This window comes from Myxocyprinus asiaticus, chromosome 40, assembly GCF_019703515.2.
Source record: "Myxocyprinus asiaticus isolate MX2 ecotype Aquarium Trade chromosome 40, UBuf_Myxa_2, whole genome shotgun sequence".
In the NCBI taxonomy this organism is placed as follows: domain Eukaryota; kingdom Metazoa; phylum Chordata; class Actinopteri; order Cypriniformes; family Catostomidae; genus Myxocyprinus; species Myxocyprinus asiaticus.
The window spans coordinates 7,075,802-7,094,348 of record NC_059383.1 but is presented as its reverse complement, the minus strand read 5'-3'; the positions used below and the strand labels follow the sequence as shown (position 1 = coordinate 7,094,348).

Sequence of the window (18,547 nt, the reverse complement as noted above, 5' to 3'; positions counted from 1 at the left end):
ATTTTAAAACAAATTATTCACTGCTTATTTTTTAAAAGAAATAATAATAATGAAATATTATTCCCAAGTACTTATCGGCAAAAAAATTTAACGAGATTTTTTTTTTTTTTTACTGTTACACCACTTAGACATTTTCTACTTTAAACCCCCCCAAAAAAAAAAAAAAAAAAAAAAAAATCAAAATGACTTCAAACTCAGAAATTGAAAACATGCTCATCATAGTAGAGGTGTATTTAAGCAATTGTTTTGTGTGAATGACATTTGAATGCATTTTTGAATAACTTTTTTTGAAAAACATTTGTGTCATGTCATTATTAAATATTATGCATGCATACGGTTCGTGTACTTTAACTTATACAATAGAATTATTTTAAGTTACAGTACTAAGAGTACCTTCTTTTCAATGATGTCCATTTCTGTGTTGCACAGTTTGTCTTTTTGGTTGTTTGAGAGAGCAGTGTCATCATTCAGAGATGAGGGAGGGTTTGATGGTTTGTCATCCTCTGGCATCTCAGCACTTAAAAAACCCACACAGTATTAACTTACAGTGGTGCAAATAAAATTACAGCCCTTTACATATTTGAAAATTGATGAGGGGAATATTCCTCACAAACATTTGTGTTTGACAAACCCCTCTGGGAAACATTTGGTAAAACTCAGCTGTTCCGTCATGATGTCAATTTGTAGAACAACCCTAAAGACAAATTCGCCATGGGTTCCCTCAGGAATTTCCTGTGGGTTTTAGAAAGGGATTTTCGATTTATATTAAGGTCTGTGGTTAACATTAACATTTTGTTCACACAGTCATAACTCCAACATGAATTTGGAAGCTGCTGTGCTTTTTATAATGCTAACAAGTTGCTAAACGCAAACAAGCTGCTACATATGGACTACAATGGTTCTCTGATTCATCAAGCATGCAAACTCACATCCTTGTGGTATTTGTAGTCCTTATTTAGCAACTTGATAGCAACTTATGTTTTAAAAAACACAGCAGTTTAAACTCATGTCCATTCTTTGAGGTGTATTACAAAACAAAATGAAAGTCTCTTAAAATAATGTTAACCACAGACCTTGTTTTACTCACAAATCGAAAACAACTACTGCAAAAAACCCATTAGACATTCTAGAGGGAACCCATGGCTCATGAAAGCCGGTTCTCTTCTGGGTTTGAGGACTACAAACTGAACCACAAATTAACAAGTTTATTGCAAAGAAAGATTTTTTTTTGCAAGGGATATTCTGATAAATATAACGTATAACAAGTATTACTGGTTACTGAGTTATTACATCAAACATATTTATTTTAAACACAGCACAAACATTGGTTTAATCATCAGTGACTGATAAAGTAATGTGTCAGTCTGAAATACACATTAGCTCTGTTCCAAAACGAGCTAATTTGAAACCTCATAAATGACCAATGTGGAACGTTCTACATAGACAGCAGCTCTGTGCGCCACACAAACAGCATGGGGGACTCGACCCACAATTGATTCCAAGAGATTTGCATTAGCATGTTGCTAAGCTTACAATGTCATACACTAATAGAGTGCAACAGTCAGGCTCCGGCAACAAAAATCCCATTCATTTTCTCCATAGGTGATTTTGTTTCTCCAAATGAAATCAAAGTTGGAGCTGGTTGGTTTGGTTCATGGATTTTTTAAAATCCTTATGGAAGAAAGGAATGGGAAAAATAATTCCAGAACCAAGACAGCTGAAAAAGTGGGTGCCACTGTCGCACTTTATAAGTATAAAAATACAATGCACACACAAATACTGTGTAAATTGAAATTTAATTAGAGATGAATAACTATTAAACAATTATTTTTATGGATACTTTTAAGTATATAATGATTTGTCTATTATTGAGACTGTCACAATGCCATCTGAGATTGAAGATTGGGATGTTTTTCCATGAAGCTTATATGCAATGCCACTTTAGAGTTTAGCCAAACAAAAGTTTGTTAATGCCTAACCTTTGGAACAGCCATCGAGTTGAAAAAACATTTATGCCTTAAATTCCTGTCTAGGAAGTCAACTTACTAGATTTCGGTACAAAGTTTTACTTAGACACACATTTATTACCAAGTAAAGGGTCAAAAAGAAGTACTTGCCTTGTAGGGGAGACCAAGGCTAGTTGTCACACAGGGAAGTTATCACAAGGGCTATATTTCAGTAACAATTTGGTTTTGAATCAAAAGTCCAATAACACAAATGTGTGATTTCTCAAGCAGTGGTTTTGTATGTTGTAATTTCAAAACCCTCTTAAAGAAGACTAATTTTTGTGAATTCTGTTCGCTAAAATAAAAATTTCAAAAATCATCATACAGTATTTCTGCTACGGCTGTTGTGAACACAATAAACACACACTGGCATGCATTCATGCAAGAGACAACTATATAATGAAGCCAGATTTCAATAGAAAAGTTAAAATCTGCCTTCATTATATTGAGGACAAGGGCATTTTTCATAAAAGTTGTCATTTTTTGGGGGGCTAGTTTTCAATTGTGATTTAAATGTTACAAATGTAAATCATATATATATATATATAAAACAGTATCTATATACACCGATCAGCCACAACATTAAAACCACCTGCCTAATATCATGTAGCTCCCCCTCGTGCCACCAAAACAGCTCTGACCCTTCGAGGCATGTACTCCACAAGACCTCTGAAGGTGTCCTGTGGTATCTGGCATCAGGACGTTAGCAGCAGATCCTTTAAGTCCTGTAAGTTGTAAGATGGGGCCTCCATGGATCGGACTTGTTGGTCCAGCACATCCCATAGATGCTCAATCAGATTGAGATCTGGGGAATTTGGAGGCCAAGTCAACACCTTGAACTCTTTGTCATGTTCCTCAAATCATTCCTGAACAATTTTTGCAGTGTGGCAGGGCGCATTATCCTGCTGAAAGAGGCCATTGCTATCAGGGAATACCGTTGCCATGAAGGGGTGTACGTGGTCTGCAACAATATTTAGGTAGGTGGTACGTGTCAAAGTAACATACGCATGAATGCCAGGACCCGAGGTCTCCCAGCAGAACATTACCCAGAGCATCACACTGCCTCTGCTGGTCTGCCTTCTTCCCATAGTACATCCTGCTGCCATCTCTTCTCCAAGTTAACGATGCACACGCGCCCGGCCGTCCACATGATCTAAAAGAAAACATGATTCATCAGACCAGGCCACCTTCTTCCATTGCTCCATGGTCCAGTTCTGACGCTCACGTGCCCATTGTAGGCGCTTTCGGCAGTGGACAGGGGTCAGCATGGGCACTCTGACCGGTCTGCAGCAACACAGCCCCAGGTGCCATTGTAACGATAAAATCAATGTTATTCACTTCACCTGTCAGTGGTTTTAATGTTGTGGCTGATCAGTGTGTGTGTGTGTGTGTGTGTGTGTGTGTGTGTGTGTGTGTGTGTGATGTGTGTATGTATATATACATATATACATACACACACACACAATATATTATATTTGTAGGCCAAGCAAATACTTTGATAGGTTTTGTATGTAACTTTTTACATTTTTGCTGTTTGTGTAATTGTGTTACATAATTGTTTTACTGTTTCAATTTTTCTGAAAAAGGCAAAAAGGCTGTTAAATGGCAGGTTCCATACCACTACTTTAGTCGGTACCGATATCAGTAAAATTTCACAATTCTCAATACCAATTTTGTAACCACAGGAAAAAAATAGGTAATATACAGTACTATTGAACATACTCCTTTAGTCTATTAAAATGTTAAATTTCAATGTAAATGGGGGAGTCACGTGACGCTGTGATGTGAGTTGAAGCAGCCTAGTGGGGAGCTCTGCTACACTTTGCTACAATTATTCTTTCAATCAATATTACTCGGTGAGAACTGATTTAGTTTTGATTGTTAAACTGCACTGGGAGTGTAGGATGTTGAAGAATTAAAAATCATCGGACTATGCGTCTGATGCCTCTCAAGAGCAAGATGGCGGGGGTCCGGTTAGGAATGACAACGCGCCTCAGGATGTAGGTCAAGATATTGTGAACATTTATGCAGCACTAACGAAAATCTTTACCGACATGGAGGGCCTCGTGGAAATACATCGAGCGACCACATCTATGGAGCTGAAAATTTCCAGCCTGATCACAAGAATGGATGAAGCTGCAAAGCAAATCGAGTGTCTGGAAGCTGCCGGAAAAGAGCTTCGGACTAACCCGTCGGCCACCAAAACTGATATGGATAAGGTGTGGGAAAAATTAGAGGATATGGAAAATCGAAGTTTCATTGGAATCCCCGAGGGAAAGGAAGGTCAATATATGGTCAAGTTCCTGGATGGGCTTTTTCTGAATTTGTTTGACACAGCGGGCTGTCATCTGGAAATAGAGAGTGCGCACAGAGCTCTCGGTCAGCTTCCCAGGGCGGGTGACAGACCACGATCTATTCTGGCAAGATTCTTGCATTCGGCAGACAGAGACTTTGTTTTACGTACGGTGAGGAATAAAGGCAAGTTGTGCTGGGAGGATTACAACATTATGTTTTTTCCGGACTTTGCCAGTGCTACGCAAGCGAAATGTGAGAGATTAAAAGAGTGTAAGAAGTTACTTCATGCACAGGATGTGAGCTTCGCATTGCTTTTCATGGCTAAGCTGAGAATTGATGCCAAGGATGGTCGTAAGACTTTCACATGCCCACGAGAAGCTATGGTCTTCATTAAATCAATGGAGTGAGTGGGTGGCTTTGCCCGCACTGAATCAGCAGTATGGTCTACAAATTCTGCATTTTGCTGATGCGATCTGAGAGGGTTTGTTATTCGGTTGGTTGCCCACTGTCTCTCTCTCTTGATCTACTCTTTTTTATTATTTTTGTTCTTTTCCTTTATTGAATTATTGTTGAGCTTATTTGCTCATTTTGTGGGTTCGATGTTGTTATTTACTGGGGTCTATTTCATTGAAAACTTTTATGCGCAGTTCAATCGTACGGTTAACATAAAAAAAAAAAAATGTAATTTAAAAAAAAAAAAAACACCAGACAGAAGTAATCTTGTATTTATGGTGTCATGAAAAGCGTGCATGGACCGTCGGATTTCCATGGGATGGACATCAGTTGGGACTGTTATGCACAAGGTTGAAGTGCATCTTTTTTCTGTTCTGTGGGTTCTTAAGGATTTTATGGTTACATCAATGTTGAACTGTGGTCTATATAATTTAGCCTTGTGTACACCATTTTTCTTTGCATGTCAATATGTCACACTTTAATATAGGTAAAATGTTTCTCTCCATGTGGAATGTTAATGGGCTGGGGCACCCTATAAAAAGAAGGAAGGTTGTATCTTTTCTTAAGCGTAAATATTTTATATAGTTTTCCTTCAAGAAATGCACCTTTCTTCACAGGAAGCTGAAAACTTGGTAGAGCATGGGGTGGGCATGTGTTTTGTAGTGCTGGTTTGAGTAATATCAGGGGAGTCATCACATTGATAAGAAAGCATTTACAATTTAAATGTCTCAAAAAGGATCAAAGATAATTTAGGAAGAATCATTATTGTTTTGGCTGAAATACAGGGGCAAAATCTTATTGGCTGATTTATGCACCCAACGCTGATGATCAGAACTATTTTATAGATCTTGAGGGGAAGTTACACGCAGCTTGGATCCTCCATAATATGGTTTTGGATGGAGACTTCAATCTTTTAATGGATCCGGTCCTTGATCATAGTGATGAAAAAGTGTGTAGACCGTTTAGAGCAACGTTGACACTTCAGAGGATTTGTAAAAATCTTGGTCTTACAGACATTTGGAGACTTCTGAATCCATCTGAGAGGGACTACACCTTTTTTCCATCAGTTCATAAGATTTACTCTACAATATTTTTTTTTTTTTATTTTATTTTTTTTTATCTAAGTCACTTATTCCATTTAAACTCAGCTAAAATATAGGTACAATATTATATTGTCACAGAAGGTAGAGTTTTGCAAAATAGGGAAACTTCTTACCAGATACATAAAACAGTAAGAGTTTTTTCCATCATTCCTGCAGTGAAGTCTACTGGAGGCAATATATTTACCTCTGCCACAGATATTAATAAAGCCTTTCTATTAGAAATTCTAATAAAGAATTCTATTTCGATCTTTATAGTTCCACGTCTTCGTCTACCGATAAGGACATTAGCAACTTCATAGGGCCATAAGAAAATCCTAAATTGGCGATATAGATCAAGTGGGGTTTATTCGTGATCATAGTTCTTCTGATAATATTAGACATTTTATAAATATTATGTGGTCAGTAGTGAATGATCAGACCCTGATTGCTGCTATCTTGATGCCGAGAAGGCATTTTATAGGGTGGAATGGGACTATCTTTTTAAGATTTTGCAAATGTACAGGTTTGGGAACACTTTTATTGGGTGGATTAAGTTACTCAAACATTCATCAGCGGCAGTGCAAACTAATGGATTAATTTCAGATTATTTTTGTCTTGGTAGGGGAACCGGCACGGCTTTCCTCTCTCCCTTTTGCTGCTCTGTCTTGTCCTGGAAGCATTAGTAGCCGCAATAAGAGAAGAGGATGATTTTCCTGGTATTGTAGCAGGAGATGTGGTGCATAAACTTTTACTCTACACAGATGATTTATTATTATTTGTCTCAGATCCTAGAAGATCTATTCCTAGCCTCCACAGAATTATTCATTCTTTCTCCAAATTTTCAGGATACAGGGTGAACTGGTCTAAATTGGATGCTCTTGCTCTGACAGTATTGCCCTACCAAAGCTTTCCAACCTGCTGCCTTTCAGTGGCCCAAGCAAGGCATTAGGTATTTAGGCATTTTATTTCCAGCAAATCTGAGAGATTTAGTTAGAGCCAATTTTGACCCATTAATGAAAGTTCTCATGTGATGTTGATAGGTGGGCTTCACTGCATTTGTCTATAGCTGGGAAAGTCAATGTTATAAAAATTAATTTTATCACCAAATTCAATTATTTATTACAGTCTCTCCCTCTAGAAGTTCTTCTTTCTTATTTTAAACAATTTGATAAGAGTATCAAAGATTTTTATTTGGAATGGTAAATGACCTCGGTCACATTTCTAGAAAGTTACACAGACCAATTGTCAAAGTAGGTTTAGGCCTCCTTAAAATTTTGTTTTATTACTATGCTTTTAATCATAGACACTTGGCCCATTGGTCTCTTCCACCTGAGAGAGCCCCTCCCTGGTACAAAATTGAACAAGCGGTCCCTGCCCCAATTTCACCATTGCAGATTCTTTCTATTAAATTGCCTAGAGAAGTAAAAATGCATCCCATTATTTCACTCTTACATTCAGTATGGACAAAGGTTTCCTGTTTGTTCAATTTTGATACTTACCTAAATGTTCCTAATGTATATGGCTGAACCCCAAATTATGTATTAACAAGTCCCCCTTTTGCTGAAAAGAGGGGTGTTGCTACACTTGGTGACTTTTATGAAAATGGAGCTTTGAGATAATTTGAAAATATAACACAGCAATTTGGGATTTCTAGGTCTCAAATTTTCAGGTATTTACAGTTGCGCCATTTACTTTGTACTATTTTTGGTGGTAGTACACAGCCCCCTAAAGCTGCAAACACTCTCTGTATGGTGCTCACTGCCTTTGGAAAGGTTCATGAAGCATCAGTGTATTACTCCTCGTTGATTCAGAGTATGGGTGATGGGGCCTTAACAGCTTTTAAGAGGTTATGGGAAAGAAATTTGAACTTGGTATTGGAGGATGGAAAGTGGGAAAGAATTTTAAAAAATGTTAAAACTATGTCTAGGGATGCAAGGGCATGCCTTATTCAGTTTAAGATTGTGCATATTTTCTACTGGACTCCCTCTAGATTGTTTAGGCTTGGTTTAAAGGACACACCTACCTGCTGGCGATGTCAGCTGGAGGATGGAGACATAGCCCATGCTCTGTGGTTCTGCGCTTCAAGAATTCTGGTTAAGAGTCCAGAATTGTATCTGTGAGGCTTCAGATACTCCAATTTAATTCTGCCCCAGACTATGTATATTGGGTGATGGGGTTATTAAAGTAGGTGACAAATATACAAAAAGCTGGGTCCACGCTGACTACCACCCCTTGAGTCGCAAGTTCGAATCCAGGCCGTGCTGAGTGACTCTAGCCAGGTCTCCTAAGCAACCAAATTAGCCCGGTTGCTAGGGACGGTAGAATCACATGGGGTAACCTCCTCGTGGTCGCTATAATGTGTGTGGTTCTCGCTCTTGGTGGGGCACATGGTGAGATGTGCGTGGATGCCACGAAGAATAGCGTAAAGCCTCCACACGCGCTACGTCTTTATGGTAACATGCTCAACAAGCCACGTCATAAGATTTGCGGATTGAAGTCTCAGACGCGGAGGCAACTGAGATTCGTCCTCCGCCACCCAGATTGAGGTGAGTCACTACGCCACCATGAGGACTTAGAGCGCATTGAGAATTGGGCATTCCAAATTGGGGAGTAAAGGGGAGAAAAAGAAAACATTTTTTACAAAAAAGCTGGGTCCAAACTAGTGTAATGACTGGCAGACAAATAATTCTTAGAGGATGGAAGTCAACTGGCTCTCCTTCATTTCAAGAATGGTTCATCGAATTGGGCAGGGTGGCAGTATTCGAAATGATGTCATATATATATCTTGGCAGATTAGATGCATATGGTAAGAAATGGGACAAATACATGACCTTTCTGGAAGGCTCTCGGTGAGGGCCATGTGGAGAGAGACTCTTTTTTTTTTTTTTTAATATGTGTATACTCAGGCTTGGACCACGGCAATGTTTGTTGCGGGTCGGGATTGGATTGGGAGGGGGACAGGGTATTAATGGGGGTTAAAGGGGGATAATGGTTGACTCTGCGCATGTGTGTTTTGCTTTGTTCTGTATTGTGTTTGAGAGTCAATCAATAAAAGTTGTAATCTGAAAAATTTCAATGTATATATTTAAACAATAGCATGTTTCCTTCGTGTTTCTCAATTAAGTAAACATTGCTTCAACTTTTTTAAGTTGGACCCTATGAAATCAGTTTTATTTTTGTTCTAAATTTGGTTTAATTTTTCCCAAATTCCATTTTTTTTCTGAATTTGAGGTTTTAAAATTGTATTAAATTTCATCTTCAAAATAGTGTCTAATCAAATGAATACAAACTTTAAATCAAATAAAAATAGAACAATTACTTTTCAACATACCATTGCATTTTTTTTTTTTAAATAAGTGCTTTAGTAAAGATCCTCACAACATAATCTTATAACACAATATTGGACTTATTTTTGTAAACAAAAAAAATGCTGCACAACAGTGCATCACACTATGAATGAAAATATTGATGAAAACTTCTATTCAGTACAACAGCCCCCTTGCCTGTGAGATTTAGGGTCAACTTAATAAAAATAATAATAATAATTAATAATAAAATCAATTTTACTAAACACATGTAATATATTTCTTCGTCCAGCTTTTATTTTGAATCAAACTTTTATTTTGAAATTATGGCTTTTATGGTCTGCGTTTTTGACGGTAGTTTCACACTTCCGGATAAATGATGGTTAAATGACCCAGTGTGATTGTAAATATATAGTCTGCAGGTGCTGCACACTTCAAAGCGAATCTGCGCTCAGCATGTGAGCAGCTTCATACACACACTTTGCAGTGCACAGACTGTATTTATTTAAATTGGGGGGGGGTGCTATTCCACGACTGCTATTGGGCTCTTGAATAAAGTATAACGTGTGAAGAAGGGCAGCCGGTGGAGTGTCTGGTGCCCCCCTAGGGAGTTGGTGCCCTACGCAGACTGTGTAATATGTGTATAGGTAGTGGCGGTACTGCGCATCCATTCAAGGGGTAATAAACACACTAGGAAATATAAAAATGTTTATTTAAATAGTTGTTCATTTAAGTGTAAAGGAGTCACAGATACGTGCTCAAATGAGTCAGTGCTCGGTACTACCGGTACTGCAGAAACACTGGTATCGGTACATCTTTTTTTTATTTTAGTATCGACTTTGTACCGAAATAATTGTACTTTTGAAATTACTATTGCCTAGAAAGATTTTTTTTTTATTTGTTTTTTTTTTTTTAAATAATCCTACCCTGAAAAATATATTTACTGGAGTAAAAAGTGTGACAACTAGCCCTTGTCTACCCTATTTTTGACAAATGTGCAGTAGTCACCTGTGTGCAGCTTCCCCTGGGTTATTAACTTTCTTCTCCTGTTTCTTCTTGTAGTGTTCCTCCATTAGAAGGGTATCTTCAGACAACAGCTGCTCCATCAGCATGAGAGCTGTCTTCCGATTGGTTGTAGGGTAAAGACTGCGAGCTAATGACTGGTCAGCTGAAACTACCTCCTGAACTAGCACTTCCCACTCTAGTTTGTCCTTTGGATCCTTCCATCGCTTGTTTTCAGTCACAAGAGATCCAACTTCCTTTTCACTAACCTCTTGTTCCCTACTTAGTGCAGGTGTCTGGCTGGACTCCACTCGTGGAATGACAGTTAGAGTAGTTATAGGTGTGGTTTCAATCAAACAACATGGGGTAGGCACTGCATTTTGGGATTCAACAAAAGTTTTTGTTTCAGAAGATGGGCAATTTTTTGCCTCTGTCTCATTTGTCTCAGGCACTGAAATCCATAAACTGGGATCTGCTGTGACTCCATGACTGAAAGAAACTTCTTGACTAGATACAGGTGCCTCACTCACATTCAGAGGAGAAACTTCCTGCTCTTTTCTGAAATGTTTAAAAACAGACATAATTTAAAAAGATGCTTTCAATGTGGCCACAAAAATGTAATAATACATGCCAGGGCATCGCTATGCTAAGTTGTTTTGACTGGTTTAGCTCAGGTATTCTAGGTGGTTGTTAGGGCATTCCTAGGTAGTTGCTTACTGACCACATCAAAAAGCCCACCCCCAAGACTGGTCTCTAGATATGGCTTGGGTCCCTCCTTCAATGTAAGTCTAAGGGATTTCTTTCACCCATTTTATCTTCCACCAGTTGAAAATAGCAAGTCTGATGGCTTAGAAAAGTAATAGCTCACCTCTTCTCAACAAGCCATACAATTTGAGGTACAGTACTGAATGTATTGAACAAATTATTCAGGAAAAGTTACGAGATGAAGTTTATTACTTAAGGTTAGGGGTTTGTTTAAATACTTAACCCTAAGGTGTGAGCAATAACAATAGTGAAGCTTGCCTTATCATACACCACTAATAAATACATAAACAACAAGGATTGAGGGTATACAGTACCTGATATCAAGCTTGATCTCACCGGATTCAGTGGAATGACTAGGCCTGGTGTCATCTCTATTTTTAGTTCCATTGCAGTGAGGAGCCAAATGGATTTCATCCTCACGGGAGGGTACGTTTTTTACAGCGGCAATGCCATGGGATCCATATGTGTCAGGTGGAGAGAACGATGTTTTGAGCTGGGAGTAGGAAAATGCTAAAGAGTCTGGTGTTGGAGATATCTGCTTAGAGAGTTGTTTCTCAGGACCTGCCTGAGATTTATCTGAGTATTCTCCAAAGCTCAACAGGGGGAAACAGCTTTGATTTAGCTTACTGTCCATCTGTTCCTTTCCTTTAGTGATTTGCGTCTCTTTTCCAGACATAGCTTGCTTTTCCTGCAGTTGGTCAAACTGCTCGGAGCTCTTGCTGAGAACTTCAGGACTTGAGATCTTCGACACCCCAAGTTCCTCCAGAGATTTCCCTCTTGGAGCGACCATTCGTGCCCGTCGGTCATTAGAAACAGATGCTGTACGACTGTGATGGACCAATGTATCTCCCTCTACATTTCTCTGCACACTGAAAAAAGAACAAAATTTTTTTGGTACTTTAGTAGTTGGCATCAAGATATTATGTTTAATCAGACCATTAACCAAACCACATAACTATATAACCAAATGAACTACATTCATGTCTACTCTATTTATATATATATATATATATATATAGATAGCTAAACCAAATAGCTAAAATGAGGAATCAAATTGTTTCATCATTTACTGTGAGGTCATAAGTCAAACTTAATTATTATTCAAAATGTAGTGCTAACTACATTTTTACATTTTCTGAAGAAAATGTAAGTGATGCTTGCACATGTATGATTCATGCCCATAGCACAAATAGTGCGGGACCTGTTACACACCACATTTTAAATCTTAAGATCTTTAAATCTAAAATCCACATGACATGTTGGCCGTCAATGCACTGCTTAAAGTGAGCGGTGCCGCTTTGACCTCTGGATGAAACATGCTGCAGAGAATGTGTTGTTTTGATTTTAGAACTGGCTTCGCCCACGCAAATGTTATTAAGAATTGTCCGGTAATCATTGGCTTTGAAAGGCCAGTGGCAATGGGGTAAAAGTTGAAATAATTTGAACTGAATGCCGCATCATGATTGAAGGAAGTGCAATGTGGCACAGGGGGCAATGCTGAAGCTGACGCTTCACTCCATATTGTCCAGCGATTGGTCCAAATACTTAACCGTAAAGGCAAAAGTCTACTTCGGTTTTCCGCATTCGGCTGGATCTCTTTCACAGTACGTGTGACGTAAATTTAATCATCGCCACAGTTTGCGTTGACAGTTTTTGTAACCTCATGCACCTGTTCACACCCAGTGGTATCATGCATAGGTTGAACACGTCCACACAGGCTTCTTTCTACACTTTAAAAAGCCTAGAACGCTCAACCGTGCACGAGGTGTAAAGGCACGCAGATAAACAAAGTATACCCTAGCCATAAGTATGAGCAATAGTAATAGTGAAGCTTGTCCTAGCAAGCACCACTAATAATTTGGGGACAGACAGTCTGACATCTGCCATTATATTCAGCAACAAGAGCAATAATAAGTCACCTTGAAATGTCCTTGTTACAACTGGTTGAGAACTCATCTGGATGTTTCCGAGCCTATGGAACAAAAGATGATGTTAATGTAGCCATATAACAATCAAAATGCAGCTGTGGATATTTTAAAATTAGTCATATAAAACATTTTTAATACATACGTGGAAAGCATGGGGAGTCGACGTGCTGCGTGCCCGGAAGAACTCAGTTTGTTCAGCCTGGTCCAGAAGACTCTCCACAGAGGCAGACTTCCCTGCTGTAGGGGACTCCTCTCTCGAGCTGGACTGCCTTGAGTGAATGCTAGGCTGAGCAGGGATGAATTGGGCATATTTAACAGAACTTGACACTGAGTCAAGAATGCGACCTGCAGAAAGAGGCCTGTGGAGCTTCTTAAAGTCTGCACTGCCAGAGTTATGTCTGGAGCTCCAGCCACAGAGCCTCCCAGCAGTTGAATTCCTTTGGCTTGGTACTTGTGGAACTGGCTGCTGAGGTTCAGCTACCTTTTGACCAGTTTTACGTTCCATGTATGCTGCCAAGGCCTTGTGCTGAAGATGCTTCAGACTTGATTTTGAGAAGTTGGAGGCAGAGAGAGCACGTCCTCGTGTTTCAAACATCTTCCGCCTGGCAGCCACTAGACCACGATCACCCCCTGAGAGTAGGCCTTCCCCTTCATTTCCAAGAGAGCGGCAGGTCATATGAACAGGTTCATCTGACATCTGATGTAGTTTCTCAGGTTCAGAATGAGACAACTTTTTCTGATCTGCTGTCAAACGCTTCCTAGACCCTACTCGAGGCACTTGTTGTTGAGCAATATTCTTTGACTTCTCTGTTTCCTTTTCCATTCCTTTCTCAATCTCCAGACCGAGGTCCTTCATGTTCTTCTTTTCTGTTCCTTGCAGCTTGTGTAGTTGTGCGGTGGGGTTGGCCAAGCTGGAATGTATGTTTTGTGATGGCGAACCAGCAGGCACAATAGAAAGCTTTTTGTTTGTCTGCTGCTTGATTCTGTGGGGCCAAGAGTCTTGCAAATCTGTCCTTTTAAAGGAAGTTGCCCTCAAAACCTTGGATTGGGCATCTTTCAGTTTCTCCTTGTAATACATTTTGTAGGAGTCATCCAAGGTACCACATGGGTAGGAGAATTCATTTGGTTGTTCTTTAGACACTTCACTCTGCCAATGTTCACTGTTATTAGAGCTTTGCCCATCTTTTCCTGCCTTCTGCTTATCTTTGCCATAGTCTGTAATCTTAATCTCCATACCACAATCATTATTGTTTTTGAAATTGCTTGTAAATGGCACCCTGTTGGCTCCTGTGAGGTGGTATAAAAGTGGGGTGGTCTCCTTGCTTATCTTCTCTCTTGGAATATCCAACTGGGGCTGTCTCGAATTTCTTGTGATCTGTTCTTCATTCTTGGGGCAACTGGTATTGTCTTCCTTAATCAGAGCAGGGGTTATTGTTTTACCAACCAAATTCTCCTCTGGACCACAGTAGAAGATAGGGTGGCTGGAGGAGTGATGTCTGCCAATTTCTTTACTCATGACCCTCTTGTCCTCCACACCTTGAGAAGTCTGCTCTGACTTATAAGATGGATGCTCCATAGCTTTATTCTGAAAGATGAACTTGTGCTCCTCTTGAAAAAACAGTCTACCGCTCGGACCATCGGGACAGCTCTGCCTTCTATGCTGAGCTTTATAGGACCACTCACTGGAGGTCTCCATGCTTCCACTTTCAACAACACCCTGCGTGACACTGGGTTCAGAGGACTTGAAGACACCCGTAACAAAATAGAATTGCCCTTTGTGTTGAATACTCCCACTGATCATTTTCTGTGGCATATGGCAGGAGTTAACGTAGCATTGCTGCTCAGAAACAGGACCCCCATAAGCTGAATGCGACCTCTTCCTTTGAGTTTCAGAACGGCCACTCCAAGACTGCTGCAAGTGCTCTGGCTGACAGGTTTGCAGGGGAAATCTACTTAAAATGCTTGTATATTTTGGTGGTTCAAGGACCTTGTCTCCAAAGTCTTGCTTGAGCTGATCTCTCTGAAAATTTTGTGAAACTAAGCGACCATTGACGGGCTCAACCTGGACACCACAGACCTCCGGATTTCCAGTCTGTTTTGAAGTAGAAATGTCATCAAACTGTCCTTCGGGACTCAGACGTGCCCTTGAGTTTTCAAGGTTCCTGGTTGTTACAAAGCTGTCTAGACGGGCAGGAGGTGGTGGGGGAGGTAAAGGATGCGTAGAAACTGGTGGACTTTCAACGTTAGAGCAGCTACTGCTGCTCCGATGGTGCTGTTGCACAATGGCTTCCATGGAATGGTAAAGGTGGTCCATGCTCTTTGAATCAGATTCCAGAAAGGTTGGGCTGTATTTTGCTTTTGCATATTTCAGATCGGTGTAGTGCAGGCTGTGTGACTGGTGTTCATCCAGTAGGAAGGGAGAGGAGTAATCAGGGACTGTGGAACCTCCAGAGAATGAACTATAGGCGGAGTCACCTTTGCTGTGGTGGTGGGTATACTGATCAATACTGCTACTGGACCTGGCCGGTGAGAGTCGACTGACCGGAAGACTTAGAGGATGTAGGTCAAGGTTACTCATTCTCTCAAAGTGCAAATGATAGAATCCATCCAAGCTATGAAAAATAATTATGGACCCAGGTGAAATGAAGAGAATGAGACATTGTTTACCTCTATATTTTCAAGTTATTCCTTCATCTTCTCAATTTAGTCACAGAACAGAAGCCAAAGGAATCTGGAACCACCTGGAACAAGCATATACAAATATTTGTGAAGTTGTTGTTGAGAAAAATGTCTTAACTGACACAATAAACAACTCTCCCTACACTATATAACTGCTCTGGTAAGGAATTAAAGGGAGTGTGTCAAAGGGATAGTCTAACGTACTAACCAATTTACAACATTGCTAATAATATTTTATTTAGATATGCAGGAAATAAATGAGGCAAATGCTGCTCTCCCACAACTTTTGTGTTGACTGGAAGTAGCCTGCTAGTTTAACATTTACTGAGAATATACCTGCCCACTAGGGGAAGAATTTTCTGAGTTTGCCAAACACTGTAATCCTTTCTTTAGTGTGTGATTCAAATATAGCAAAATATAATAACTTTGATTTGTGTTAATGCTCGAGCAGATGTTGATACTGACATTATCTTGTACAGCTGTGTGAATTACAACTTCTTCCCCCTCAAAGAATGTGTCTGAACACAATTCATGCATAATGCATGGTACTGTGCAGTACTCTGAAAGTCCCCAAAGATAATTACTAAAGCACAAATCTGATTTCAGCTTTCAGTAACTTGATGGAGAAATTCTTTCAATTCCAAGCTCTTTCCTTGAGTCTTATTTAGCAGCTCACCATCAAGATAACTTAACTGTTAAGATCTTTAAAGAAAGCTTGAAGGATTGCAAGGGGGAAATGAAACTTTTCTTCAACTGTTGTGAAAACTGATGAAGTTGACTGGTGAAGTGTGTAATGAGGCATAACATTTTTAAAATGCTTACAGTGCATAGTTTCAAAAGACAAGTCCCACTGATGTACAGTGTGCTGAGATAACTCAGATAAAAAAAAAAATCTAATTAAGAAAGATATAAAATAATAAGCAAAGGCACTGCACATCCTATAATGACAACCCTAATGAGAATCCAGAGGAACAGGTGGATAGGGGAGTGATCAAAAATGTCTAGACTGCAATTTTAACCTGGGTGAAATATTTGGGAAGTAATCATGTGATAACTCTTAGATGGATTATGCACCGATGAGAAGCCCCATGAATGTTAATCTTCTAAAAGTTTAGGTCTTGAATTAATTTACAGTGCCCTCAAAAAGTATTTAGACAATTAAGTCACACTCAAAAACATTTGAATTAAAGAAAATAAAAAATGGCTTGATTGGAAATGAGGCCCAATAAAAACATTCTGCTCACAAGCGATATTTACCTTGAAATTTATTTTTCTTCAAACATCACTTGCCTCATACTTCATTCAAGTTTACTCTTTGCTGACAGTTCTGTCAACTTCATTAAAGTACAGTACATTAACCTTTGAATAAACTTAATGGTGAACACCACAACTGTGGGACAGTCTTAATTTTTGAAAAATTGATAGAAATCATTTTCACACAATAAATATTGAAATGGTTTATTTTCAATTTACTCTTTGTTTAAATTATTAAAGTTTTAAACTTAATAATTAGTATTTTTAATCATGGATTTCATAGTTTAATATTGAACATCTGGGTCTGGGACAAGGATAAAACAGTAAAATCTATATATTAAAGGCATTTGAAAAAGTACCAAAAATTATAGGCCTGGTAACAATTTTCCAAGTGAGTTTTTATATAACCAAAAAAAAAAAATTTTTGAAAAATGTTTGTTTCTTTAAAAATTAACCCCTGGGACCTGAAAGAAACTAACTGTGAAGAAACACTCTTGTAGGGAACATAAACTCTATGGCCTTGCCATACCATAAATACAACAACTTCATAAGAAAACCCATTGCTTTTTTTTTTTTTTGACTGATCAAATGAGCACATTACATGTAGTATAGACACATGGGTATTCATGTACAGGAAATATTCCATAATGATCTGGGCAAAGACACAGAGAAACATTCAAGTGGAAGGAAGGGCGAAGCAAGATACTGACAAAATGCACAAGTGCTAGAGAACACAGGAGGTCTCACCAGGAACGATTCATTCATGTTGTATTAGAGTCAGAGTGTAAAACATGCTGGACTGCATCGGTGCTATTCTACTTGAAAATGAAAGAATACTACTTTACTACTTGGTATGCTAACTGCAGTGTGAAATAACAACTGTACTGTAAAAAATCATTAAAAAAAAATTACAATGAAAAAATCTTGTTTTCCAGTAAAAATATAAATTTTTAAACAAGGTGAATTTGCTTGAGAAGCAAAATGGCATAAGATACATGTTTGTTCTATTTTTCTTACCCCATTGGCAAATGTAAAAATAGTTATTTTGCTTCTCAAGTCAATGTATCTTATTTGAAGGATGTTCAGATATTTATCCTGGAAAACACACAAAAGTACTAAACAGAAAAATATTTTTTTGAAGTAACATGCTACCAAGCTTCTCTTACCAGAGTAAGAGTTGGGAAAACCCCTTCAGTTCCAAGAGAGAGAAAAGTAGCCTTAAAGTATTTAAACTTCTCTGCAGGCATATCCTGGAAAACATTCTCCTCAGGAGTTCTCTCTGATTGGCCATTTGGTCAGTGCAGCAAATCTCTCCAGAGAAGAGGACGGGCTTCCATGCCTGTGACGTCCACCCTGCAAGTGCACAAAGGGTGCAACAGAGGGAATATTTCACTGCTGATAATGGTGTCTGAAGAGCAAAAAAAAAAAAAGGCCTTGCATTCCTGGCTGGCTTTGGAATAAAGAGGGTCTCGTGCCTTTATTCCCAGAGTCCTCTGCATAGTGAAGTCTGCCAGGCAGGAGGGGTGGACTTTTCAGTACAGGCCCTCTCAGAGATGGCCCAAACCTCCCCTTTAGTACTGTAAAGGCTTTATCTTCCAGCCTAATATCCCACTGAAAGTCATTTGAGCTGGTCAAAAACACACAACTTATTTAGAACCACTGTTGAAGGAAATGCTATTGTGTTCCTTATTAGGAAAGAAAAATTAGATCTAGTGAATATCTGGGTTGACGTGTAACATGTCAGTTGAACTTTTTTAATCAACAACACAAGACCACTT

General features: G+C 39.0%; 1 protein-coding gene across 1 annotated transcript in view; it reads right to left on the bottom strand.

Annotated features, from left to right (window-relative positions):
- Window positions 1-18,547, bottom strand: part of LOC127430510 (protein Shroom3-like) — a 43,347-nt gene that overhangs the window by 11,331 nt on the left and 13,469 nt on the right. The window contains exons 2-6 of the mRNA XM_051680341.1: window positions 12,979-15,505; window positions 12,828-12,880; window positions 11,223-11,777; window positions 10,150-10,701; window positions 394-517 (exon numbers count right to left, since the gene is read on the bottom strand). Coding sequence (XP_051536301.1) covers window positions 394-517; window positions 10,150-10,701; window positions 11,223-11,777; window positions 12,828-12,880; window positions 12,979-15,505 — 3,811 coding nt within the window. The remainder of the gene's footprint in view (window positions 1-393; window positions 518-10,149; window positions 10,702-11,222; window positions 11,778-12,827; window positions 12,881-12,978; window positions 15,506-18,547) is intronic.